At 43.3% G+C, this 26,335-nt stretch overlaps 4 protein-coding genes across 7 annotated transcripts in view; 2 read left to right on the top strand and 2 right to left on the bottom strand.

Moving 5' to 3' along the window:
- tmem94 (transmembrane protein 94) overlaps nucleotides 1–11,067 on the top strand; it is a 23,770-nt gene extending 12,703 nt beyond the window's left edge. For both annotated transcript variants that reach the window (XM_084040470.1, XM_084040469.1), the window contains 21 exons: nucleotides 604–708; nucleotides 1,228–1,401; nucleotides 1,542–1,751; nucleotides 2,284–2,596; nucleotides 2,922–3,095; nucleotides 3,277–3,379; nucleotides 3,473–3,681; nucleotides 3,771–3,952; nucleotides 4,221–4,353; nucleotides 4,844–4,959; nucleotides 5,179–5,278; nucleotides 5,464–5,572; nucleotides 5,670–5,862; nucleotides 5,938–6,015; nucleotides 6,100–6,185; nucleotides 6,285–6,366; nucleotides 6,502–6,659; nucleotides 6,744–6,838; nucleotides 6,926–7,019; nucleotides 7,530–7,700; nucleotides 8,331–11,067. In XM_084040470.1, coding sequence (XP_083896596.1) covers nucleotides 604–708; nucleotides 1,228–1,401; nucleotides 1,542–1,751; nucleotides 2,284–2,596; nucleotides 2,922–3,095; nucleotides 3,277–3,379; nucleotides 3,473–3,681; nucleotides 3,771–3,952; nucleotides 4,221–4,353; nucleotides 4,844–4,959; nucleotides 5,179–5,278; nucleotides 5,464–5,572; nucleotides 5,670–5,862; nucleotides 5,938–6,015; nucleotides 6,100–6,185; nucleotides 6,285–6,366; nucleotides 6,502–6,659; nucleotides 6,744–6,838; nucleotides 6,926–7,019; nucleotides 7,530–7,700; nucleotides 8,331–8,403 — 2,958 coding nt within the window. In that variant the 3' untranslated portion in view covers nucleotides 8,404–11,067. The remainder of the gene's footprint in view (nucleotides 1–603; nucleotides 709–1,227; nucleotides 1,402–1,541; nucleotides 1,752–2,283; nucleotides 2,597–2,921; nucleotides 3,096–3,276; nucleotides 3,380–3,472; nucleotides 3,682–3,770; nucleotides 3,953–4,220; nucleotides 4,354–4,843; nucleotides 4,960–5,178; nucleotides 5,279–5,463; nucleotides 5,573–5,669; nucleotides 5,863–5,937; nucleotides 6,016–6,099; nucleotides 6,186–6,284; nucleotides 6,367–6,501; nucleotides 6,660–6,743; nucleotides 6,839–6,925; nucleotides 7,020–7,529; nucleotides 7,701–8,330) is intronic.
- A 219-nt stretch (nucleotides 11,068–11,286) lies between these two features.
- mrpl38 (mitochondrial ribosomal protein L38) lies at nucleotides 11,287–14,825 on the bottom strand. Its single transcript, XM_084040490.1, has 9 exons — nucleotides 14,728–14,825; nucleotides 13,818–14,006; nucleotides 13,607–13,738; nucleotides 13,324–13,526; nucleotides 12,731–12,803; nucleotides 12,335–12,380; nucleotides 11,987–12,145; nucleotides 11,576–11,712; nucleotides 11,287–11,482 (listed from the first exon to the last, which is right to left on the bottom strand). Exons 1-9 carry the CDS (start codon nucleotides 14,813–14,815, stop codon nucleotides 11,346–11,348), a joined length of 1,164 nt encoding a protein of 387 aa, XP_083896616.1. The 5' UTR covers nucleotides 14,816–14,825; the 3' UTR covers nucleotides 11,287–11,345.
- Nucleotides 14,826–15,980: 1,155 nt separating this feature from the next.
- trim65 (tripartite motif containing 65) lies at nucleotides 15,981–20,902 on the top strand. 3 transcript variants are annotated; one of them, XM_084040481.1, is made up of 8 exons: nucleotides 15,981–16,057; nucleotides 16,604–17,061; nucleotides 17,146–17,241; nucleotides 17,335–17,565; nucleotides 17,640–17,808; nucleotides 17,898–17,987; nucleotides 18,570–18,787; nucleotides 19,298–20,902. In XM_084040481.1, exons 2-8 carry the CDS (start codon nucleotides 16,606–16,608, stop codon nucleotides 19,604–19,606), a joined length of 1,569 nt encoding a protein of 522 aa, XP_083896607.1. In that variant the 5' UTR covers nucleotides 15,981–16,057; nucleotides 16,604–16,605; the 3' UTR covers nucleotides 19,607–20,902. The 3 variants fall into 3 exon arrangements, with proteins under 3 accessions (XP_083896607.1, XP_083896609.1, XP_083896608.1); XM_084040483.1 differs by having other exon boundaries at nucleotides 16,008–16,057; nucleotides 16,625–17,061; XM_084040482.1 differs by lacking the exon at nucleotides 15,981–16,057 and adding an exon at nucleotides 16,515–16,539 and having other exon boundaries at nucleotides 16,625–17,061.
- wbp2 (WW domain binding protein 2) lies at nucleotides 20,613–25,785 on the bottom strand. Its single transcript, XM_084040501.1, has 8 exons — nucleotides 25,527–25,785; nucleotides 24,188–24,296; nucleotides 23,522–23,657; nucleotides 23,350–23,442; nucleotides 23,106–23,252; nucleotides 22,880–23,002; nucleotides 22,476–22,552; nucleotides 20,613–22,232 (listed from the first exon to the last, which is right to left on the bottom strand). Exons 1-8 carry the CDS (start codon nucleotides 25,583–25,585, stop codon nucleotides 22,185–22,187), a joined length of 792 nt encoding a protein of 263 aa, XP_083896627.1. The 5' UTR covers nucleotides 25,586–25,785; the 3' UTR covers nucleotides 20,613–22,184.
- Nucleotides 25,786–26,335: the final 550 nt, after the last annotated feature.

The raw sequence follows: 26,335 nt of genomic DNA, 5'->3' as shown, positions 1-26,335 counted from the left end.
GTTTCAAGTCTTCTTCAATCCAGCATGATGTTCATTTAGTACATTATGGTCCATTTAGAGTCCACCAGACCAGGAAGCAGGGGATGCTCTAGGGGGCGGGGCTACCTTATGATTGACAGGTTGCTACCACGCTACCAATTCAATTAGCTATTAAGATGTTAAGACTTTAACACTTAGCTGTAGAGGTGACTTTGAGCTATGAAGCTAACTTTGTTAGCAGCTTCAGCCGATCATTCAAACGAATCGGGAATCTGCATGGAAGTGTTTTTGGACCACTCACGAACCTCGAACTAGCCTACACCTCCTCGTCTTGTGCCAGTAGCGTTGTAGTGTAGAATCTGTGTCCTTTTTGTCTTCCTTCACAGCCAATCACAGAGCTGGTTATTTGTTTTTTCAAATCTGGTTTTGGGCTTTGAGGCTGAATTGTTAAATCAGTTTATTATGTTAATGACAGCCCTCTGATTTTAATTCTAAGATTGTTTACTGACTGTGTGTGTGTGTGTGTGTGTGTGTGTGTGTGTGTGTGTGTGTGTGTGTGTGTGTGTGTGTGTGTGTGTGTGTGTGTGTGTGTGTGTGTGTGTGTGTGTGTGTGTGTGTGTGCAGGAGTTGCTGCGTTGTGTGTGGAGACACCTGGCTGGCGTCCTGAAGGGAGAGTCTCAGACACTCTGTTATACTTCCAGCCTTTTACACACTCTTGGATCTGTCACTGTGAGTATTATGGGGGAGATTATATTTGCACTCGGGATTATTTCCTGTAACTTTAACATTGTACTACTTGCTGTCACTGCAAAGGTTGCAGTTAGTTCTGGTTTTTATTTCTCCAGGTTTTCAAATATCTGACATTTAAAAAAAAAAACAGTACAGCAATATTTTTTCCAGTTACTATTTGAAAAATTCAAATGTTGTTTGTTCAGGGAAAAGGAAAAACAAAATGTGACTATGTCAACTATAAATACTATCATAAAGTCAGTGGTAAAGTCTGCTGATGGCTGTTGGATGAAGAACTGCAGCCTCTGTGGAAAACGACTCCCGGCCTGAAATCAGACGGAGGTTTCAATTATATCCACACAGCAAACGCTGTTGTCTGGCTGCAGTGGAAAACCAATACGCCAGCCGCTCCTCTCAAGACTCCTAAACTCCATCCACGTACTCAGGAAGTATTTGATGTGTGTATTAACTTGTAAATGCCCTGTGTGTGTGTGTGTGTGTGTGTGTGTGTGTGTGTAGGTGCTGTGTTGCGTGGACAAGCAGGGCATCCTGTCGTGGCCTAATCCCAGTCCAGAGACCGTGCTGTTCTTCAGCGGACGCGTGGAGCCGCCTCACAACAGCCAGGATGACCTCAGAGACGACCTGTCCGTCAGCTCCTACTGCCGGATGGAAGCGGATGACGACAGGGATGAGGTGTGTGTGTGTGTGTGTGTGTGTGGGTGTGTGTGTGTGTGTGTGTGTGTGTGTGTGTGTGGTCTGAGATGCCGTCATCATCACCTGCTAATGCTCCGTGTCGAATCCATCCCTGACTGGTTGTGACCCGGCTTCAACAGGCCCAGGAAGGGGAGGCTCTGCTCTGTCTACCAGCGGAGGCCTCCACCCAGCTGGGGGAGGGGCCCGAGCCCAGCGAGACGTCACATGACACCGATACGTCCCGGCTGCGGCGCTCCAGCCAGCCGGCGCACACTCGCACCAAACACCACTCGGGATCCAACGTGAGCTTCAGCCACGACACGGAGGGGGGCGACGATGACCCGGGCCAGGTAACGGCTGGAACTGAACACTTCTCCAGGGTGTTAAAGACAGGGTGCTGGAAATCCTTGAAAACACAGAATAAAGTGCTTGAATGTGTGTTGTATGTGATGACATCTATGATAGAACAGAGAAAAGAAGATCTCCATATCTGAGGGACTGAAAACAGCATTTCCTGACATTTCTTTATGAAAAATGCCTTTTGATGATGAACAGATGATGAAAATAGTTGGTGATTATATTTCTGTGGATCTTTTAGTGGAATTAGTTTTCCTTTCATTTGTGGTCCTTCTGTAAAAAGCTGTCTCCAAACATCATGTTGGTTGTTTAGAGGACAATAACATCTCATTTAATGTGATGAACAAGTGACATAATAAGTAGACTGAATACTGACCATACAATTGGATTGATACAAAGATGGAGTTTACCACAGCTGGAAGGGGCTGGAAAAGCATGGAAATGCACCTTGAAATGCTTGGAAAGTGCTTGAATTTGACTTTAGAAAGTAGTTATGAAAGAAGAACATGTCGTTTCTGTCTCCAGGACTTTGGAATGGGCTGCCCGGAGGCGGAGGCGGACGACTTTGTGTGCGACTACCACCTGGAGATGCTGAGCCTGTCCCAGGACCAGCAGAACCCGACCAGCATCCAGTTCGACGACCTCTCCTGGCAGTGCCACCTGCCGTCCCTCAAGCCGCTGGGCCTCAACATCATGCTGAACCTCTGCAACGCCAGCGTCACCCAGCAGCTCTGCCGCTTCTCCGACCACCTGTCCAACCTGGCGCTGCAGGAGAGCCACGGCACCGTGCTGCCCGTCTACGTGCCCTGGGGGCTCTGCGAGCTCTCCAGGCTCATAGGTGAGCCAGCTGTTTTTAGACCATTGGCCTGGTTTGTCCCTCGGTTTGGGGTTTTTGCCAGGTCACATGAGAACATGGTAATGAGGCTGATCGTAAGCAGATGGTCTGGTTGTTTCAGCCCCAAAGTTTTTTTCAGAGAAAAACAGAGAGAACTTTCAACCCATGAAGCATGAAATTATTTTCATCCATGAAGAGAGCATCTTTAGCGTCTATATTTTGATGTATATCACCGTGAAATTACATAACAAATATGTCACGTCGCATAATTAACACTCCTTGATTGTGTGTGTGCTTGCATGTGTGTGTGTGTGTGTGTGTGTATCAGGGTTCACTCCTGGTGCGAGGGAGCTGTTTAAACAGGAGAACCACTTGGCTCTGTACCAGCTGCCGACCGGAGAGAAGACGAAGGAGTTTACCTCCCGCCACCATCATTACTTCACCAAACGCCAGCCGCCCATCTCCCACCTCATCTCCCTGTTTGTACGAGACTCCTCCTCCAGTGAGTCCACACACACACACACACACACACACACACACACACACACACACACACACATTTCATTCTGCTCTGCTTTGTTTTATTTGACAGTTTGTCATGAAATAATAAATAATAAAACTGCTGTGCTACTTTTTTATGAGTAGGTTTAAAGAGATATTGACCTCTGACCTTTCTCTTGCAGATAACGTGCAGATGCTGTCCCATGGCTCGGCCGACCTCATACTCGAGTCCTGCACGGACTTCTGGGATGGAACGGATATCTATCCCCTCTCAGGCTCAGACAGGTCTCACACTGATAAGCCTCACTTTGCTGACGTTATGTATCAAAATAATTCACAATATCAATAAGTTTCCGTCCGTCCCTTCTCCTGTTGCAGAAAGAAGGTTCTGGACTTCTACCAGCGTGCCTGTCTGTCGGGTTACTGCTCAGCGTTCGCCTACAAACCCATGCAAGTCTCCTTATCCACCCAGCTGAACGGGAAGTGTGTGGAGCTGGCTACTGGCCCCTACATCTTCTCTGGGGTGGAGCTGCCCTCCACCACCCCCATCAAACACAGCTCCTGCAGGAACAGCTGGAGCTCCGACGGTAGTTATTGACACGTGGACGCAGATAAAATACCCGCTGCAACCATTCTCTTATCTTCCTCTCCTTCCCGTGGTCCTGCATGTCTGCAGAGGGCATCGGTGAGGGTGTGGAGCGGGAGGACTGCGTTCAGGCCCTCAGTGGCCAGATCTTCATGGGCATGGTGTCGTCCCAGTTCCAGGCCAGGCTGGACACAGTCCGGCTCATCGACGCCATCGTCACCGCCTGCATCCGGTTTGTCTACTTTTCCATGGAGGACGAGCTCCGCAGCAAGGTGAACACAGTCGAGTTCATATGTAGGACCTCGTTGGTGTCATAGGTTACTTTATCCTCAAGGTCTCTCTATGTCTCTGCTGACAGCACATCCAGTAAATGTGTATCCCAGCATGCAATAGTTTCAGTCCTCTTCTTCTTTTTGTTGCTACAAAAAAAACTATAATAATTATCAGCAGTAGAGGAAAAAGCTGGCTTCAGTGTTCAGATGTAGTGTAGTGTAGCACATATTACTTCTGTTCTGAGTCAGATGTTTTGTGTCTGTGCAGGTTTTTGCAGAGAAGATGGGTTTGGAGACAGGCTGGAACTGTCACATCTCTCTGACTCCAAACGGAGACAGTCCCTGTGATGGAGGTCCATCCAGCCCCAGTCAGGGCTCCATGCACGAAGACCTGAACCAAGGTACCAAACTCAGGTTCACGGTTTCACAAGTGTGTGGACAACTACAGTAAATAAATTCAATTCGGACCAAAACATGTGGCTGTCACAGGACTGTAATAAGCCGCTCTAATGAATTCCTTCGGTCTCTAATGAGTTTAAATGGTGGCTTTTTAATCCTCTCTGCAGCCTCAGACTCACTGCTGCATTTCTTCATCCCTGTACCAATAAATACAGCAGAATATCAGAGTCAGACACTGTCAAATATATCCTTAACATCCCCAGCACTCATATTGTGGATTGTCATGTTTGCAGTTTGCAATAGAAGCACAGAGAACAAGAGAGGTTCTGTTTTGAGTGGCATCTAGAGCACAGTGCCCCCTGGTGGTTAATCTTCTTACATTGCACCTTTTAATTAGTACGTTCCTCAAACTCAGACATGATCTTTACATCCAGCCTGAACTCGTGAGCCCTGTGAAGGTGAGTTCTATGAGAGTTTCTGTGTGTGACACAGATTCCCGGGATGAAGCAGAAGGTCCTCTGCTGCCGGAGGAGGAGGCCCACTCCGACCTGGCCAGCTTCCAGCCCACAGACAGCGACGTGCCCAGCTTTCTGGAGGACTGCAACAGGGTAACCACACCTTTTTATTCAACCCAATAACGTTCTCTACAACAGGAGAAGTATCGGTATTCAACACAGCATTTTAACACAGACCTCTGCTTTCTGAACCAGCAGGAGATGATGCATGGCTTTAAGTGCATTATTTGTATTACACTGCTCTTAATTTGTCTTAAATTAGTGACATTTAGTCCAAACACATCTTTTTTTTCTGTCCCTGCCCTTTCTCAGGCCAAGCTACCTCGTGGAATCCACCAGGTTCGTCCTCATTTGAAGAACATTGATAATGTGCCTCTTTTGGTGCCGCTCTTCACGGACTGCACCCCCGACAGTGAGTCTTCGTCATGTGTTGGATAAATTAGATCATTGTCCCTTAACTTTTTAAAGGTTTTAAAAAGGAAAAGTAAAGATTTTCTGAATGGCTTCTGGACTTTCATCCTTTTAGGGACAATTTTAAATCCTGTCTCTGTCCTAGAAATGCTTTATAGGGAACATTAAGGCTTTGTTTCTTGGCAGCGATGTGTGAGATGATGAAGATCATGCAGGAGAACCGGGAGGTCACATGCTGTCTGGGAAGCTCCGCCAATTTCCGCAACAGCCGCCTGTTTCTACAGAGTGACCTCAGGTATAAAACCACAGCAGCAGGAGGAGGGAGGTCTTTATTTTTTAATGGTAGAATGATCCCGACTGGCCTGTGTGTGATCACCATCCTCCCTCCGCAGCATTGCCTTGGACCCTCTGTACCCGTCCCAGTGTTCCTGGGAGACGTTCGGCTACGCCACCGGAGGAGGGTTTAACGACCGAGACGCCGAAGGTCTGTCTCCTCTGAGGCTCTCCGGACAGCTCAACAGTTTGGGTTGTTCTGTCACCTTCCACCAAGGAGAGAGTGTCAGCATCGTGAAGCTCATAGAGCAGGTTAGACCCTCACAAACCCGGAGTAAATCAGAGTATTAGACTAACTATTATATAACCTGTTGAATCTGTTTCCAGGCACGACACACAACCTACGGCATCCGCAAGTGCTTCCTTTTCCTGCTGCAGTGTCAGCTCAGTCTGGTCATCATCCAGGTGAGACGCCTCACAACCTCATATGGAGGTTTTTACGCCGCTCTGCTGGGTTTTACATCATTTTCTGTGTGTTTCTTCCTGCAGTTCTTAGCTTGTCTGGCTCAGCTTCCTCCTCCCATGAACATCACTGACATCCTCTGGCTGTCCTGCTTCAGCTGCCCACTGCTAAGGTAACACATGCATGTACATAAGGAGAAGTCTGGGGTCTGATGATGCACGGAGCGTAACAGGATGTCATGCCTCCGGCCCCTTTTCTGCTCTGTTGACAGTGTGTCGTTTCTGGGGAAGCCACCGGACAGTTCGGTCATGACCGTCGCCACGGGGAAGAACCTAGACGCCATTCCAAGGAAGGTAGGGTCACATCTGATCTGTGAGCTTTAGTTACTGGATTCCTGCTGGGAGAAACATACCAACATGGATCCAATACGAATATATCTACTAAGTAGAGCTGACAGCCCGTCTGACTCGTCTTATCTCCGTGACCAGACCCAGAACTACTTCCTGGGCTGTTTCCTGTTGAAGTTTGGCCTGACGGTGTGTGCCTACCTGGTGGCCTTCGGCTTCACCCTGCAGGAGGTCTGCCTCCGGAGCAACAACGCCACCTCAGCTGACAACACCACCGTCAACTGCCTTCTCACAGCCAGGTTGGTCCTCGGGCTGGTTTCTCTGCTGGTTTTGTTGATTCCCGTGTGATTCCACGCTGAGACTGTTTCTCTGTTTGTCTGCAGCTCGTTAGTCGACGCTCCTCGCTGGTTCAGTGAGCTGTCCAACGGCCTGCTGCTGACCCAGAAGGTCATGGCCGGGTTCCTGGTCTTACACACAGGTGGGAGTTCCCTCTAAACACATGAAGCAGAATGAACGATGATTTTAATATATATATTTATATAATTAATTTAAACTCTTTCCTCAGTGGTGATCTCCCTCAGCTACGTCCACCGCTCTCAACCTCTGTGGAGAAAGAGTCCGCTCAGCAACACCTGGTGGTGTCTCACTGTCCCCGTGGTGTAAGTCATCACCTCCTGTCTCACCTCCTCCTGTCTGATATCATTACTGCTGTTACTCATCTCATCCCTGTCACATTATCTGGCTCATTCAAGGAGCTAAACTCTTAGCATCTATCATATACTGTATACTCCAGCTTGCCAAGCCTCCATATTTTTCTGTGAAACAACTGTTTTTTTTTTATTTATTGCCCTCTTAGCTCACAGTTCTTCTATATGTTTTCAAAATATAATATTCCAAACCTGTTTCTGACACTCTGAAGCATTTATACAATTCTACCACCAAACTCTGTTCTCAAATCCTCATGCTCTTAATTTGAAAGACCACATCTCTTGTGTAAAGACAGGAAAGAAGCTCCATGTGTGAACAGCAGTAATCACTGTCACCATGACAACGTTCCAGTAAATCAAATCCCGTCTCCTAGTTGCTGTTTCTAGGTCCATGTTGCAGTATTCCTTTGACTGAAATGCAGTTTGTACTGTAAACCAAGGACCCTCTCTTCTCCCCTCCAGTCTGCTCAGCCAGGTGGTCCAGGCCACCGTGGATTACCAGTTATGGCGCGACCAGAGCAGCCGCCTGGCCTTCAGCCTGGGCGACATCCCCCTGCTGGCCTGGCTGCTGGTCTCCCTGTCCCCGCTGCTGGTGGTGGTGGTCAACGAAGTGGTGAAGCTACACGAGATACGGTACGAGGGCCAAACAGTCACTTGGACTCTTGAGCAACAAAATATTATTCATCACATTATCAATACAGGGCTGGTACGGGTGCTGGAAATCCTTGAAAACACTTGCATTTTAGTGTGGTGTTTTCAAGGTTTGAAAAGTGCTTGGATGTAGAATAAAGGTCTATAAATGTGTGTTGTATGTGATGACATCTATGATAAAACAGAGAAAAGAAGATCTCCATATTTGAGGGACTGAAAACAGCATTTTGTGACATTTCTGCATGAAAAATGACTTTTGATGATGAACAGATGATGAAAATAGTTGGTGATTATATTTCTGTGGATCTGTTAGTGGAATTAGTTTTCCTTTCATTTGTGGTCCTTCTGTAAAAAGCTGTCTCCAAACATCATGTTGGTTGTTTAGAGGACAATAACATCTCATTTAATGTGATGAACAAGTGACATAATAAGTAGACTGAATACTGACCATTGGATTGGTACAAAGATGGAGTTTACCACAGCTGGAAGGGGCTGGAAAAGTGCTTGAATTAGACTTGAAGTGCTTGAATTAGACTTGAAGTGCTTGAATTAGACTTTGGAGAAGGTGTAGTAGTAGTCTAATCAGTCTCTCTCCCCTCTGGTCCACTTTAGGGTGCGAGTTCGATACCAGAAGAGACAGAAGCTGCAGTTTGAAACGAAGCTGGGGATGAATTCTCCATTCTGATGCCTTCGCCCTCGTTAGGAAAACGGTGTTGTGGCGATACTGGGGACCAGAACTGTGGAAACCAGGGAAGAGGGGGGGGGGATGCAAAGACTGCCTCCGTGAACACTTCAGCCCAACAGCACTGCAACCACGAGGGTGGAGCAGATTTCAACCAAATGTCCCGGTGGGCCTTTATGACCCACATCACAAAGACTCCTGGGTCTGTTTTTTTTTTTTTTTTTTTTCTTAAAACACGTGATATTCTATCTATTATGTGAAGGGCAGGGAAATCCTACGGCATTCGTTTTCCATTTTAATCGAAAAAGAGCCAAAACAACTATTTATTGTCTGGTTTTAGTTTGTTTTTACGGCATGAGGAATGTTTTCTGAAAGAGGTTTATGCTTTCTCACTATCACTGTCTGCATGGTCGCTCTCATCCGCACCACACAAAGGACACGCACACACACACACACACACACACACACACAAACACAGAAATGTGTTTTATCATTAGTCCAGGACAAAAAAACGCAAAAGAAAATGAGCTATGGAGCCCCAAAGTGTTCAATATTAAATACACAAATGTGTAATTGTCAGATGGATTTATAATAGGTATATAAATGGAGAAATAATTTGGGAAATTAAGTTATTTTTATGTCAGGCTAAACAACAACTCGATTTAGCAACAGACATCTGAATGAAGCCATTTCTATTATGACATTTAAAAAGGATTTCCAATGAAAAAAGAATAGATTTTATTATTAATTTGCTAATAGTTCATCCATTTCTTTTCATCCTTTTATTTAATATTGAACACTTATGGAATGAGGAGTTGGTCAGAACGGGGTGTAACACTACCTCTGGGCTCGTTCCCTATTACGACGGTGTATCAGGACCACTGTGGGAAGGAAAAAGAAAAAATAGGGGGGCAATATTCGGAGAGAAATAAATTCTCTAAATATTTTTCTCCGTTCTTTTTCTTTTACTTCCTACAGCGGCTCTAATACGCCGTCGTAGTTGTACCACAGAAAGTCCTGAAGCTTTCCTCCACGTTTAAATCTAAAGGCTGAAGAAGTGACAGATGCATTAACTGAATAAATATATATATGATGATGTTTATTCTGGTACGCTGACATACCGGAGCCTTCTGAAAGGTGCTTTGTATCGTTCAGTTGCCTGTCTTCAGCCTGTCATGCAGTTTAGGTAGATTTCCTCCATGACGACAGGTTTCTTTGTTCAGGCTTTGTTTTCATTCCTACAGTTACTGTGCATCATCTTCATCTTCATCTTCATCATCAGCAGCAGCAGCAGACGTCTGTATCACTGATGGTCTCCTTCAGTCAGACCAGCCTTCATTGTGGTGCTGTCATTGTTTCACGTTTGATTTTAATAGCTACTGTATAAATGTGGGATGGTGGTATTTACTCGTAATATGTGACATCAGAACTAAAAACAGAAATGCATAAAGAAGTATGAATGTCATTCTCGTTAGTGCTACCAGGTGACGGGGCAAAATGAGCCAATTTCTTTTCCAGAACAATGTATTAAATCCCAATATTTATACAGATATTGTGATGTAATATAACATATACTGTAAAATAGGATTTTCTTTTTGCCCGATTGTATTTATTTGCCAATCAAGTCATCTTTACATATCACTTTTTTTTTTATTTTTACTCCTTTTTTTTAAGAATCCTTTGCTTTGAAAGAAATAATTGACCCTGCACCAAGTCCCGCCTCCGAACACAGACTGTCCAATAACAGCTTAGCATCGGCTAACTCCAGCTCTGTAGACAATCATGCAAATCATTTTGCATGTGTGGATTTGGAGCTCGTCACAGTTAAACGTTACATTTAAACCAGTTTTAAAAAAAAAAAACCTGTGGAGCTAACATTAGCACAGTAAGTTAGCCATGTCATGAACGTTAGCGTTAGCACCTCTGTGCTACGCTAGCTACTGAAGGTGTACTGAATGTAAAACACATACAGCTTTAGCTTTTTAATAAAATAAAGAGCTACCTGGCTTCACAGGAACAGTGACCCTTTCATTTAATTGGGTTGTGTGCAGTGGGAGGCGGGGCTTAGTGAAGGCTCCACCCCATTCCAAATAAATTAGCAGTCAATTAAATGACCTTTTTAACTCCTCGTGACCTGGGTGTCTTTAAGACCCTGGCTGCGGCCCTGCATAACGAGGCATGCGTAAACAAAAGTGCAACAAAAAAAAAGCACAATTTGGTTTAAAGGCACTACTGGTGATCTCTTTCCAACTCGACAGAAATCGCATGAAACGACTGTCGACGGTTTGAAAAAAACATCACAACGCAAGAATTTTTTTTTTTTTTTTTATTGGCCCCGTTTCATACTCGTGTTTCACCTCATGTGGGGGTTATGCTGCATGAATAGGATCCAGTGAATGCCGTCTTTGGTCGATGTCTCTATGCTTCTAACGATTCGTTCATACCGGTCCGTTAGCAGGCCGCCGGTTCAAACCTGCACAACCGTTTACAACATTACATGCACATGCTCAGAGCTACAGCCTCAGTTGATTTGTATGCTGGGAGGTTTGGGGGGTGGATAAGATACATAAATGTATATTTTGTATTTTTTAAAGTGTCTATGTGCAGGAATTTTACTAATTGTTTGTTGTGAATTGATTATGTCATGTTAATAAATACGCTCTTTTATTTACGTTTTTATTTTTTTTATTTATCTTTGTGCCAAAAAAAAAAAAATACGATTTGAAGCTGTTAGCCTTTAAAAGTCAGCGAGCACAAAGTAGCCAATCAATGATGTGACACGTATGTTTATTGAGTGATTGATATTCATAAAGCAATGGAAGCAACAACTTTTTGACAGTTTAGGATAAACACAAACCTCGTTGACGGATAAAAACCAAGACTCTACACAGCTGAAAAATGCTTTATTATTTCAAGATAAATATGGCCACCATGACTTATCATAATCAATATATTCCATAGGTGTGCTCCTTTCCAGCTCGGTATCGGTCCAGGTAGCGTAGCGGCTCTCGATGAGGGAATTTGACCTGTGGAGGGTGGTAGACCGGAGGCCGGATGAACTCAAACACCGGCTCTCTCATGTCTGGAGGGGCGGGGGGATGAAAACAGACAGGCTTTAACAGATGAGCAAACACCCTAAAACAATCAGGAAAGGAGAATGTGAGCGTTAACTCACTGAGTGTGGTGTGGAAGGTGCTGCTGACGGATTCATCCCACTGGCACTGGAAGAACGACAAGCCAGCGGGCGTCATGTTGTCCTGGTGCTTCCTGTAGAAATCCATCGTCTTGAAGGAACGATCCATCAGAGAATGGCTAATGGGGGGAGAGCAAAAACACACCCATCAGATCATACTGGTGAGACTTCCATGGCTGCTGAGACCCCTGCCTTAAATTGTCACCTTGAATTCTTACACGCCTCCACGGTGAACAAAGAATCAAAAATCTGAGGAAAGTCTTGATGAAAGTAAAATCAGGGCGCCTCATAACATCGGCCTCCTGTGTGTGTGTGTGTGTGTGTGTGTGTGTGTGTGTGTGTGTGTGTGTGTGTGTGTGTGTGTGTGTGTGTGTGTGTGTGTTGAGTGCTCACCATGGCGACGGCCTGGCATCCTCCTGGAAGTCGATGGGTCCGTCCTGCTTGAAGAGGATGTAAACGTAGCGGTGGAAGCCCGTTCCTCTGGCGGGGAACGGCGGCAGGTGATGACACAGCTCCTCGCCGGCCGGCACCGCGCCGCCAGGTATGTTTCCTCTACACAAACACAAAGTCAAAAACTCAAAACCCTACATGAATGTAATATAATGAAATCCACGTATTTAACGTCATAGTAGAGATTTACTTGTGACACATTTATAAATGAAAGTTGATGGTAACACCATATTTATTTTGAACACCTCCTGCTGTATAAATAAGCACGTTGACCTGAGGTTGAGTACTCACACCAGCCAGTGGAGGTATTCAGCTTCATTATCCAGGAGATGCTCATCTGTGAAAGATAATACAGTATTTAAAAAGCTGAGAATCCATCAATTATCTGTTGATTCATAACTTAAAAAGATCGATGATTATCGATGCTACAGTAATACACAGTAATACACAGTAATACACGCCCCTTCTCCCGTTACGACCTTGCCTCACTAATTTAATTTCATTTTTAGTTATTAATTTGTTATTTTTACTTCCTGTCTTTTAATTTATTTCACTATCTTAAAGCAAAAGCACATACATATCTCTATATACTAATCTTTGTTTGTCAAAGTCAACTTTTGTTTATAAGGTGTTTTATTATTATTATTATTATTATTATTATTATAATCATCATCATCATCATCAGACCTGGACAGGTGAGCAGAAGGGTCCACAGGGAGTCCTCCTCCGCATCAAAGCTGACTTGAGGAGCCGACGCCGCCTAGAGAAAAAAACAGGAAAGACAAGGCCATAAAAAAGACATTAAGAAGACGGGAAGAGAGAATGATGATGAGCTAGAGGAGGTAAACAGAAAGATACACTTTAGGTGGCCCAGACTCTTACATTATCAAGTATAAAGGGCCCTATAAATCAATTTGAATTTTTTCCAGATTCCGTTTTCTTTTTTTTTCTTTTTCTAAATTCTGTTTTCCGTTTACATTTTTCTAAATTCTGTTTTCTGTTTAAATTTTTCTAAATTCTGTTTTCTGTTTAAATTTTTCAAAATGTTGTGTTTTCCGTTAAAACATTTCTAAATTCTGTTTTGTTAAAAAAAAAATCCGTTTACATTTTTCTAAATTCTGTTTTCTGTTTAAATTTTTCAAAATTTTGTGTTTTCCGTTTTAATTTTTCGGAATTCCGTTTTCCGTTTTAATTTTTCAAAATTCTGTGTTTTCCTTTTAATTTTTCCACTTGCACCTGCTTTTTTAAAATTATTTATTATTATAATTTTTTTTACATACTTCTGTGGGTGTCAGCCGATTCCCATAATGCACTTGGCAACTGCTGTCCTGGCTGTAGCCGATCCGGAGCGAGACTTGAGGTAGGAAGTAGGCTGTGGGGAAGAGGTCTCTGAAGACCCCGTAGTGGTCTGCCAGTCTCTTTATATGAAACGGACCACTGCTCTTCTCCCAGGCTTCCTGCACTCGATCCAGAGGGATCTTAACTGGTGGGATGAGGAGAAAACTTATAAATACACTCAATTAAAACACTTATTATTCCCCTTTATGTTGGGTGTGACCTTACAGGTACGTAGACGACAAGCCCTCTCCAGCTCAACGTTCTCCTTGTTGTTCTTCATCACCTGCTTCCTCTCCCTCACTTCTTTGGTCCTGCCGGGTCGACAGTAGGGAAGTCCGATGTCCACTTTCTCTGCACCTGCAAACATCACACCAGATTTGTTTAAAATGTGATCATTCAGAGTTTTTGTGATGCCTCCCTACTTGTGTTTCCTCACCATGCTCAGGGTCGTCCTTTTCCACGTAGCCCCTGTAGGTGTGCCACCAGGCGGGTTTGTTCTTCGCCTCCTCCGCTTGTCTTAAATAACGGGTGTAGCTGCGATACTTCTCCAACGACTCCAAGTTATCCACGTCGATTCCCTCGTTTGGCATCGGACCCAACGGGGGTCCCCGTCTGCAGAGGGATGCTGTGACGTGGACACACATCCCCCCCAACAGTTGATTGACACGTATTTTACAAATCCACCAACATTATTCTTTAACTTGCAAATATGTATAACTCTGAAAATATGTAGTCACATTTACACATTTAGATCCACTTCTACATGTGAAACAGGGTTTTGCATATTTGCGGATCAACTCCTGTGAGTTTGAGAGCAAGGACACGTTTTTCTTTTTTACTTCTTTCTAATTTTTTTGCATCATTTTTGAGTGATTTGCAAATATGTAGAGCTGTAAATGTGTATATTAATTTCACATTAAAAAAGTCAATATTTTGCAAAAGAAAAATAAAATAAGTACTTTATAATACATTTATTAATTCATATGGCAAAATTTCATGTTCATAAATGTAAATTCAGCACTAAGAAAGCTTCATTTTGTACCTTTCTTACCATGAGGTTAAACATTCAATAAATGTAATTTCTATTCAAATAACAAAAAGCCGATGTGTGAGACAGACAAGCCTATCAGTGCTGACACTATAAATATCAACAACATGAAATGTTTTACATTGACGAACACTGCACAACCTTAAATTGTCACATTTTTCTACGGAGTTTGGCTAAGCGTCTTTCTCCACCGAAGAGGCGAGCGTGTAACCTTTACAACACACAAGCAAATCTAAAAGCCCCGCAACGAACTTCCTACATTTAATCACAATATAATTTAACAATGTCGTTACCATACCTGTCGTTACAAACGCCCTGGTATTAATATTGACCCCTAAATCCGCCCCAGTCCGCCAGGCAGCGCCACAAACAGAGCGCAGCGCCATCTTGGAATGAGCTATTTTTTTTTCACAAAGTACGGTGGCCGAGAGGCGCAAAAAAAAGAGTCTCGATTTTGCAGGAAATTAATGAAAAAAAACAGTGGTAATTGGTACAGGTTTAATACGGTAATAATTAAGTTATAGAAAATTACTATATATATATATATTATATTATATATTAATACGACGGCGTATTAGGGCCACTGTCGAGAAAAGAAAAAAAAAACGGAGCCGAGAGAGGTGGGCAATATTCTGAGTTTAAAAGTCACAAATTTGCTAGTTTTAAAGTCGCAAATTTGCCACTTTAAAACTAGCAAATTTGCGAGTTTTAAAGTGGCAAATTTGCTAGTTTATTACGATGCTAACAACCTGCATTTATGCTAGCTAACTTCGCTTCCGAATGTCGCTTTTATCTTTCTAATTAATTCATCCCAACGTGTGACGCTTTGCTAAGGCCCTTAAGGTAATGGCTGTTGATGGTTATTGTTGGTTAATTTTATATGGGCCAAATTGTCATCTTATTTGTGTTTATTGAGCAGGTAGTTTGCCTAAGCTAGCAGTAGCTTTCACTCGTTGTCATAGCCACGGCAAACATCCGGGTCAAGCTACGTGATTACTTCCTCTATGACCGCTAGCTTAGCCAAACCACCCGATCAACAAACACACATACCGTAAGATGACAATTTGGCCCATATAAAATTAACCAACACTAACCATCAAGAGCCATCAAACTACGGACCTTAGCAAAGCATTGACATACGGGATGGATTAATTAGAAAGATAAAAGCTACATTCATGGGAAGTTAGCTAGCATAAATGCAGGTTGTTAGCATCGTAATAAACTAGCAAATTTGCCACTTTAGAACTCGCAAATTTGCGACTTTTAATCTCAGAATATTGCCCACCTCTCTCGGCTCCGTTTTTTTTTTCCTGCTGTTTCTGTGTAATAATCAGGTGTTTTCACGATTGTAAAAATATAATAAAATAATACACAGAAGAAGGAAGTGAAAAATAATAATACAAAACGAATTAAATTTAAAAAATAAGTGATGTAAAAAAATAATGTAAAATAATGTATAAACCAACAACATGCTTACTGTAGAAATCCATGGGTTATAAGCCTAGTAGCAGTTTTTAGTAAGTTGCTGGAATTTCCCGACCACACTCGAAGGCAGCATCGTTTTTGCGTCCGACGTCACCGGGGAAGCACACAGATGCTGTGCACGAATGTATTCATCCGTTGAAGTGGTAAGAATGACTATTGTGTGGTTTTGTGTTGTGATTGTTGTTGTTCTTGTTGTTGTTGTAAGGTTAATTAATGTAACGTTAATTTTAAATCAGCAGACTGTTTGAATATTTCGGACTATTACCGTTTGTCCCCCAGATCCTAGCTAACGTCAACTGACTGCTTCAAGGCTAACGTTAGCTTCTCCTTCCACTGGGCTAAGTTAATATGTGGAGACAACGTTGCCTTTTGAACGAAATGCGCCCCATTAAATGAGTTGTTGCTAAACATGTGTATATATATATATATATATATATATATATATATACTTTATTGTTTGTATGTGTACCTGTATGTGTTCTTTTAAAATACCTCATGTTTGTTGTGATTAATGTCTAAATGTTTAAATGATGCTCTATCTATCTATCTATCTATCTATCTATCTATCTATCTATCTATCTATCTTAAATAGGATATTGAGCTTCTAATGCAGAGATGATGAACAGTTAAGTTACATTCATGGTCTGATATTCTATCACATCACTACTTCTTTCTTTTTTTTATCACAGAGATGTCTGCTCTTCCCTCAGAGATGGAGTCTCAGAATTCAAACCTGATCTGCATCATATGCCTGGACCGTTTCCGCATCCCTGTCACCATCCCCTGCGGCCACACCTTCTGCAAGAGGTGCATCACCCTCCACTGGGACACCAAGAGCAAGTCTGACATCGGACCTCAGTGCCCCATCTGCAGCGAGGAGTTCACCACCAGGCCCGTCCTCAAACGCAACGTGTCCATGTCGGTGTTGACGGAGGCGGCGGCCAACAGCACCGGCCCCTCCGCCTGCAGGGAGTCGCTGACGAGGGGGAGCGACGGGGCGAGGGCCATGCTGCTGTGCGACCGCCACAAAAAGCCCCTGGTGTATTACTGCAGGCAGGACAAGATGTCCGTGTGCTGCGAGTGTGGCATCTGTGAATGCGTGAACCACGAGAAGGTCATGTTGGAGGCCGAACGGGAAAACCAAGAGGTACGTCGCAGCGCCAACGCCAACGCCAAGAAAGACCATGATTGTGCGGTGATTGTGATCGTGTCTGAATTTGTGTTTTTACAGCTGCTGCTGGAAAGGAAGAGCAAGGAGGTGGGAAAACTCACCGTTGAGACGCAGAAACGTATCAGTGACTTGACTGAGAATATCACTCAAGCTAAGGTAAACCCCCGATTTCAGCTTCTCCCTCTGAAGAAGGCTACATGCTTCTCTATGCACCTCGAAGCAGTCATGTGATTCTATTCCACCAAATAGGTGACCTTTCAGCAGACGTCCACCTGGGTCAGCGTCAAGTTCTCCAGCCTCATTAAGATACTGTCTGAGAAGCAGGAGGCCACCGAGCTCTTCATCGAGGAGCAGAAAGCAGCCGCCGTGGCCGAGGCCGAGGCTCGGCTGGCCGAACTGGAGGAGCACCACCAGATACTGGGAGAGAGCCAGGGGGAGATCGAAGCTGCACACAACCTCTCTGATACGGAGTGCATCAAGGTTTGTACCACACGATCCTTCGTAATGCAACACTTCTTCCACTACATCATCGGTCTCTCGTTATCTCTTCACAGGAATCACTGGTCATAGAAGTTCCACGCTTCAAAGACGTCCCCACAGACGTAACGCCAAACTTCCAAGATCGACTCAACAGCATCACGGATGTCCTCTCGCGGGTTTCCAAGCTGGTGTCTGAGGACCTGGAGAAAGCCGTGAGCGCCGCCGTGGGTCCGGAGAAAGATGGTAATGTTGCCAGTCGGGGGAATGATGTTGCAGCAGTTTGATCCCCCCAATCTTTGCTCTGTGTTCTCAAGCTTGTCATTGGTCTCCAGGTTCTCCTCAGGACAAGAGGCCGGTTCTCGCTGTGGTTCCCAGTCCGGCGGCTCCGTGTCACCCGGGTGGGAAGGAGGGCCTCAATGCTTGTAAGTCCTGTCTGACATTGTTGCTGGAAATCCTTGAAAACACTTGTATTTTGGTGTGGTGTTTTCAAGGAATAAAGGTCTATAAATGTGTGTTGTATGTGATGACATCTATGATGGAACAGAGGAAAGAAGATCTCCATATCTGAGGGACTGAAAACAGCATTTTCTGACATTTCTTTATGAAAAATGACTTTTGATGATGAACAGATGATGAAAATAGTTGGTGATTATATTTCTGTGGATCTGTTAGTGGAATTAGTTTTCCTTTCATTTGTGGTCCTTCTGTAAAAAGCTGTCTCCAAACATCATGTTGGTTGTTTAGAGGACAATAACATCTCATTTAATGTGATGAACAAGTGACAGAATAAGTAGACTGAATACTGACCATTGGATTGATACAAATATGGAGTTTACCACAGCTGGAAGGGGCTGGAAAAGCATGGAAATGCACCTTGAAATGCTTGGAAAGTGCTTGAATTTGATTTGGAAAAGGTGTGGAACCCTGTAACATTAATTATGGGGAGGGGGCGTCGTATCTATTCCTGCTTCAGTCCGCCTGACTCCCTTTCTTCTGCATTACAGACCGATGCTCTCTGACCTTTGACCCCCGCACGGCCAACGGGCACCTGTTCCTGTCCCAGGAGAACCGGAGGGCGGAGCACCTGACCTCGGGGCCGCGGCCGGTCCCGGCCCACGAAGCGCGCTTCGACCACACGTGGCAGGTGCTCTGCTTCCAGGGCTTCACCCACGGGCAGCACTACTGGGAGCTGGAGGTGTCCAAGCCGTGGGCCTACGTCGGGGTAAAGAAGCCTGAATCACATCATTTATCAGATAAACATATACAGCTGTTAGTAGATTATTAGTGTACGGATACATACAGTTACCATAGAAACGTGTAAAGAGAATGGACAAACTTCTACAACAGAAGACATGAGAGGCAGTTAGAAGGTACAAAAAGGTGAACATTTTCATTAAATTATGACGAAGCAGCCATATTATAATATTAATATTTCTTAATAACAAAGAAGCACTTCATTTCTTGAAGCAGTAACGTGCTAAAAGTATGAATCTACAGCTTTATGAGCGTAGTGTAGCATGTTGGTGAGGCGGATGGGAATGTCAGGTATTTGTTTATAAACCAAAATATTGGGGGGAATGTATATTTCTGTCCTGATGATGGCGCTAGAGGAAGAGTCAGGGGATCAATTAATATTTTAAACCTTTAAACATTGATTCATGATCCCCATAGAAATGCCTTTGGTGTCTGTTTCCTTATTGCTGTAACACAACTCACCCTCATCCCTCATCAGGTGACCTACGAGACCATCCCCAGGAAGGAGAAGGGGAAGCGGTGCATGGTGGGTATGAACGAACTGTCCTGGAGCCTGCAGCTGGACGAGCACCAGCTCCGGGCCTGGCACAACGGCCGGCGGGAGACTCTGGCCGGCAACTTCCAGCACAACCGCATCGGCATGCTGCTGGACTACGAGGCCGGGACGCTCACCTACTACGGGGACGGGCAGACCCGGCTCCACGCCTTCCACTGTGCCTTCAGCCGGGAGCTGTTCCCCGCCTGCTGGATCGGGGAGGGGGTCAGCATCTCCCTCTGCTCCACATGAGCGGTGGCGAGGAAGAGGAAGGGAGTCGGAAGAAGCACTATCAAAACGAAAGCACTAGCTCAACAGAAGAGGATCACACGTTGGGCGTTACTATGACTACAGCGTTTTTAAACTGTCCTCCTGGCTTTGACTTCATCATTACTAACCCATACAACAGTAACATAGCTAAACGGTGCTAAAGGGCCCGAACGTTTGATTTTATGGACACTGCTTCATTTCTTCAAAGTACGTATAAAATAATAGATGTCTGCTCTCAAGTATGAACTCAGTATGTCAGATGATTGTCTTTCACTACACAAGGTTGGGTTTCTTACTGTGGTGTCAGTTTAACCACTTGAGAGTGCTGGACTTTAAACCCACCTGCATTATTTCCCCAAACTCTCTAAGTGTTAAATAAGTGATATTTCGCTGGTATTACATGCATAACCTTGAAAGGGTGACTGTGGGTGCTGCACCTTTTGAAGACGTTGTTTTTGGGAGATCTGCTTATTTAACTCGAGGAGAAGATCAATGTCCAACAGAGACGCACAGTATTTGCTCACATCTAAGAAGTGTTAGCAGTGTGATCGTTATAAGACAGAAAGGGACAATGCTGTGAGATGCTTAACTTAATACTGTCTTCTGAAAATGTGGCAATTTTGACCATTTTTATTCAAGTTTAACCTTGAGAGGGAAAAAAAGGAAAACATGCTTGTGTGCAACAAACCTCACACAATCTTAATTTCTCACTTTTTCTGTACAAAATTCAATCCACAGACGGATGTGAGCCAGTTCATAATGTGGTGCCACTGCAGGGTAAAGTGAATATTTGCTGTTAAAAAGGAGAGTTAACCCCCCTCTGTTGTATAAGCGGTGAGGGTGAAACTCGTTCGTTACTACTGAGGAAGAACCGATGCTGGGATCTTAGCGTGAATGCACAAACGTCTGTCTTAAACAGTGATGCCGACAGTGTTGTGATGGAATCTGCTGTACTGCACAAATGTTTTTAAAACGGGCTTTTTTAAAAAAAAAAGGAAATCATGAACACTTGGAATGTTTCGGTACTCGAGGCTCGTCGTGCTTCTTCAGGAAGCTGCTGTGGATTTGCACAAGTAGTCCGACACGCGAGGACTACAGACTTAGAAGGGAAAAAAAACACATTTCCACTTCCAGATTTAGCCTCATGACATAAAACATCACCCCCTCTCTCCGCTGACTCTGGAATATGTTTATGTTGAGTATGCTAATATGTTACAAAAAAAGTGGAATAGCCATCAATGCTCCGTGTAGAAATAAAGACAGACACTTGTGTTTTAACATGAATCAAGATCCATTTAATCCAATCCAATGCGTACATGCATTAGTTGAGATCATGCTGTCGCTTTTTCTAACTTTACATTGATTATTCAATAAATTAGTTTGAAATAAATACAGCTTTATTATTATTATTATTATTAATATTATTATAATACACACAGCCATGACAGAGCAAACAGGAGCCCGATGCATAGCATTCTGAGAGTGCAAAGATTCAGCCACAGATACAGTATATAGATAAGTGACGACGGAGGAAGGAAGAGTAGAGGCTCAGATACTGAGGATCTCAGATCAGATTCAACACTGACCTCAAACTGGAGTCAAGATCACAAAGACGACAAAGTAGAAACGGTGAGAAAAATCCTGTCATGGTGTCGTTGGGTGTTAAAATGCATGTAAGACGAATGAAAAGGTGAAGCAGGCCGGCGGGGACGTCTGACCATTCGCTTTCTCGAATGTTCAGAGGCGTGACAACACAGGAAGTGACATCATTGGGTGACTGCTCTGCTCTAGCACATTATAAAGATAATCCCTCCTGGCAGGACCTCCGGGTCCTGGTCGGCCCTCACTCTCTAATTCTAATCCAGGATCAGGGATTCACTGCGGGGGCTGCTCTAATCTTCGTGGTCCTCTCATCCACTAAAACATGTCAGCCCAGGCCACGCTGCAATCCGCCCCCTTTACAAAAGCTAGGTTAGTGTTCTTAAGAAAAAAATATCTCTTTTTTTTTTTAAAGTCTACATATTAAAAGCCTGTACACACAAATCATATAAAAATAAAACACTGCATCCAGCTTGCCTCTGAAGAGATTAGCGAAGCAATTAACATCGTTAGATTCGTTCTAGTTTAATAAGATGGTCAGAAAATTACAAGTGAGTGTCGCAAACATATTTGGATCTGAGATTTAGGGTGGTGGGATACCTGCAAGGCAATAAAAGCTAAAATAGCTAGTCAGGTTAGGAAGGTTTGTAAACCACATTGAAAAAAAGCCCCCAAGTTCTTGATTTATCTTACAGATTGCAACCAATACTTCTAACTTCCATCAGGAAAAGGTGCTGCTGAAGAGAATGTATGAATATATGAATAATCCAGAGGAATGTAAAAGGTCTAGGCGGGAAAGCAATGGAATGAAAAAGGTGAAGGAAAAATGAATTAAAGGGGAGGACAAGAAGGGAAAACACTGGCGTTCCTGATGTCCAGTTAAAGGAATGAGAAACAAGGTGATGCAGTAGGAATCAGGAGCTAAGAGGAGACGGGGAGGAACGAGGGCTAAACAGCAGGTCTACTGGTTCTTCTTGTCTTCTGGAGGGGAATAAGGAGGAGGCTTGTCCTGCAGAGGGAAAATATATTTTAATTTCCCAGCAAGGTGACATCTTCTAATTGATAATAAACAAAAAAGGTTTTAAATGGTGATATTTTTAAATGGCCTGCATGTTAATTCCCCTTAAATGTTTGCTCCTCAAACTGAAGAACTCTTTCATAAATTGACAAATGCACTGGAACACCATCAGTCCAATATCTCAGCCGACTGGTAGATAAAACGAATGAAACATCAACATGTGAAGCAGCCTACCTGTGGCAGGTACACGTGTGTCGGAGGCAACGTGGCGCCGCTGGCGCTCGCTGCTGCCTCGGCTGCTTTGGCCTCCGCTGGGAAAGAGAAGGAGAATAAGATCAGATCATCCTCTATTAGTCCCACAGTGGGGGGGAGAGAGGGAGATGTTACTCCACTTTATCTTCACATATTTACATATTGAAAATAATCATCAGTCATTGGTTTGATCGATTCAAACCGTCTCTACAACCTGCAGCCTGTCAGACCGTCGCCAGGGCAACACTGTAGGCAGCATGTGATGTCCTTCCTGTTTAGTTATTGTTGTTTGTCAGAGCCTTCTTTTCATTTTTAAATGAATGAATGAAGTGAACTGGAGCTATCACCACCTACCTACACATCATGTCACTGCCAGAGAGCCTCACCTGCTGCTGAGGAGGGAAGGTCTGGGTCGTGTGGCGGCTGCTGGCCTAGAGGAGCAGAATAAGGAGGGGGGGGTATGTAGGCCGCGGAGGCATCGAACGCTGGAGGGTTGGGGTAGAATACACCTGGATTGTAGGAACACAGAGCTGCAGATTAGACGACTGACTTGACAGTATAACGAGATTTGATCAAAGTGACAATGATACCGGCTGCAGTTATTCCACCTACCTTGTGGAGGAGGGTTGGGGCAGGAGTAGCCGGGTGGAGGTCCGGCAGGGTACATCCCGTTAGCAGGGGGAGGCGGGTAAGCGTAGGCGCCGTTGGCCATGTAAGGACATCCACCAAAGCCAGCAGTCACTGGCTGACCTTTTGATGCTGCAAGACACAGAGTGGGAGGAGAAGGTGAGAATAAAAAAATCATACAAAACCTCAGTTTAAACAAGAATGGGGTGAAGCTGCGCTGTAACCGCACCCTGAGCTGCAACCTGCAGCATGTACTGGCCGAACTCTATGGCTCCTCCGGCTGCAAAGATGAGCTTGAACATGGCAGCGCCCTCCCAGCCGCCTGGAAGACAAAACACATGGAGGGGATCCATGGAGGTACTGTGTACACAAGGTAACCGATAAGTACTATGTATACCTACCTCCAGACTCTGCACTGACAGCACCCTTGATGTAATTTGCTCCCAATACAGGTTGTTTGATCTCACAGCCCTTTATTAGGTAGAACGGCATCATGAAGGACTGCAGTGCATCCCGGCCTTTAGCCACAAAGATCACCTGGGAGGGAAAACAAGACCCGGTTCCTACAGCTTCTCCAAAGTCAAATTCAAGCACTTTTCCAAGCATTTCAAGGTGCATGTCCATGCTTTTCCAGCTGTGGTAAACTCCATCTTTGTATCAATCCAATGGTCAGTATTCAGTCTACTTATGATGTCACTTGTTCATCACATTAAATGAGATGTTATTGTCCTCTAAACAACCAACATGATGTTTGGAGACAGCTTTTTACAGAAGGACCACAAATGAAAGGAAAACTAATTCCACTAACAGATCCACAGAAATATAATCACCAACTATTTTCATCATCTGTTCATCATCAAAAGTCATTTTTCATAAAGAAATGTCAGAAAATGCTGTTTTCAGTCCCTCAGATATGGAGATCTTGTTTTCTCTGGTCTATCATAGATGTCATCACATAGCCTTCTAGTCTTATGAGACTTGAGGAAAGGTGTGTGTGTGTGTGCGTCTGTGTGTGTGTGTGTGTGTGTGTGTGTGCGTGTGTGTGTGTGTGTGTGTGTGTGTCTCACCCGGTACGGAGTCAGGTAGATGCTGCCCTTCTTGCTCTTCCTGAAGGCTTCAGGCAGACTGTCCGCGTCACAGAAAACCAGCTCCACGTTATCGTAGTTCATCAACACACTGGTGACGGAAATGATGAAACAATCACAGGAATTATATTTTCAATGAGCAAAAATAAACAAATGCATTTTGTACACTTTCATAATCTTTGACCTGAGAGCTTCAAATGAGATCACTGGGAGTTATTATTGTCCTGTTACTAAATATGGCCCATGAGTTGCCTTCAGTAAACTGTATTAATAGTAAAAGGATTATTAGGCTTACATGCCAGCGAGTGTGTAACGGGTTTATCATCGTTCTATTAGTGTGCTAGAAGAATCTGCTACTGATGGGAGCTGCTGCCACGTTTATTCCAATATGCGACGGTAGACCTTTTTTGTTTTTCTTTTTCTAGACTGGATCTAGTGGATCTCTCTTTCTTTCTTTTTTTTTTAAACTTGTATTTATTTATTCATTAACAGTGACAATAATCAAACAGTATGGTAAACACACAGCATATACAAAATATATACCAGATATTATATATATATATATATATATATATATATATATATATATATATATATATATATATATATAGTAAACAGATCCAGAGTTTTAATAGCTTTTTTTTTTTATTGTTTAAATTAATTTCCGAAAATTAAAAAAAAGTAGTATGAATTCAAAATTTAGATTTATTGTAAATGACATTTTGCAAGTAAAAGTATCAAATTTATAATATAGTATTGGTTTGATTTGTATGTATGTAAGGGGAAAATTCAGAGTCGATATATTGAGAAATAAATGTAAATGTAAATAAAAATATCGGTACGGTTGATGATATAACAGGTTGGGTTGAAGGCCAGATCCGGTTCCGTTAACGTGAAAAAAAAGGCGTAACAATTTCTTCTTCTATTTGTATTATTATTTTGAATTTGTATATTCAGTGTGCACCGATTACTACCCACAATTCAATTCGGCTTACATGTGATGTACCATGAAACACTGTGAAAATAGAAAGACAAGTATAACGCTGATAAATACTTTTATATATTTATACTGAATTAGGTTGGATGAAAAAAATAAAAATAAGCTAACGGATGCCAAAAAGTAATTTCGGTTAAGCTAGCATCGGTTAGCTGCTGCGTGACGTTATTACAGAGAAACGTGGGAATGTGCTAAGTTAGCAGGGACTTACACATACATAATACGACATATTTATATATTATTTTAAATTAGTTTGTTGTGACGTCATCCAGCGTTTAACGTGTCTAGTTAACGGCAACTGCTAGCTAGCCCCGTAGCGGTTACCTTTCGCTGTTGTTGATGATGACTCCGCCGGACTCCGAGTGGTTCTGGTTCAGAGTCATGTCGACGGGCCTCCGGACTCTTACCGGCAACAACAACAACAAAGACGGACGGTTGTTGTTCCTCCGACAGAAAACAGGCCTTTATATATATATTCAGCCTCGGCAGCTAGCTAGTTAGCCTCCCCTGCTACGCTGATATAAGGGTTGTTGTGAGGAGAAGAAGAAGAAGAAGCCGCTCCGTTTGGTGTTGCACCTGCTCTTCCGCCACACGCCGGAAACGCCCACCACGTGACGTCACACGTCCTGAAAAATAGAAAAAGATAGAAGTTTTTTTTTTTTTTTCGAATTAACGGGATAATTATATCGAAATGACGAGAAAAGTAAAAAAAAAAATGTTTTTTTTTTTTTTTTCTGAATCAACAAAATATTTTTTTCGAAATTACGAGAAAAGTATTTTGTTAATAAAAAACAATCTTTTTCTGATTGAACTAGCTAATTATATCGGAATTACGATGAGATGAGGGGGGGGATGATAAGTCAATACTTTGAGATACAAGTCAAATATCTTTGGGATATTATGTCATTTTTAGATTTTATATATATATATATATATATATATATATATATATATATATTAGAAACTATCTATTTTTGTATTTTTGATACACTATGCCAATATTTTGAGAGACAAAGTCATTCATTTGAAAAAGAAAATCTCTTTTCTTTCTGACAGAAATGGGCTTCCATAATGATAAACAGTGTTGGGGCTAGTTACTTTAAAAAGTAATATATTACAGATTACATATTACT

The sequence above is a fragment of the Eutrigla gurnardus genome (genome assembly GCF_963514095.1).
Source record: "Eutrigla gurnardus genome assembly, chromosome: 22".
Taxonomy (NCBI): domain Eukaryota; kingdom Metazoa; phylum Chordata; class Actinopteri; order Perciformes; family Triglidae; genus Eutrigla; species Eutrigla gurnardus.
Note: the sequence above shows the minus strand (reverse complement) of the source record. Positions and strands in the feature narration are given on the sequence as shown.

Coding starts and splice junctions, on each gene's coding strand:
- mrpl38 (XM_084040490.1), bottom strand. CDS start 14,815: ATGGCGCTGCGCTCTGTTTGTGGCGCTGCCTGGCGGACTGGGGCGGAT. Junction 13,527..13,606: donor GGCTTGTCGTCTACGTACCT/GTAAGGTCACAC, acceptor TCATCCCACCAG/TTAAGATCCCTCTGGATCGA. Junction 12,146..12,334: donor GAATACCTCCACTGGCTGGT/GTGAGTACTCAA, acceptor GTGTTTGTGTAG/AGGAAACATACCTGGCGGCG.
- trim65 (XM_084040481.1), top strand. CDS start 16,606: ATGTCTGCTCTTCCCTCAGAGATGGAGTCTCAGAATTCAAACCTGATC. Junction 17,988..18,569: donor GAAGGAGGGCCTCAATGCTT/GTAAGTCCTGTC, acceptor TCTGCATTACAG/ACCGATGCTCTCTGACCTTT. Junction 18,788..19,297: donor AGCCGTGGGCCTACGTCGGG/GTAAAGAAGCCT, acceptor ATCCCTCATCAG/GTGACCTACGAGACCATCCC.
- wbp2 (XM_084040501.1), bottom strand. CDS start 25,585: ATGACTCTGAACCAGAACCACTCGGAGTCCGGCGGAGTCATCATCAAC. Junction 23,253..23,349: donor GCTGCAGGTTGCAGCTCAGG/GTGCGGTTACAG, acceptor TGTGTCTTGCAG/CATCAAAAGGTCAGCCAGTG. Junction 22,553..22,879: donor CCTTCCCTCCTCAGCAGCAG/GTGAGGCTCTCT, acceptor TCTCTTTCCCAG/CGGAGGCCAAAGCAGCCGAG.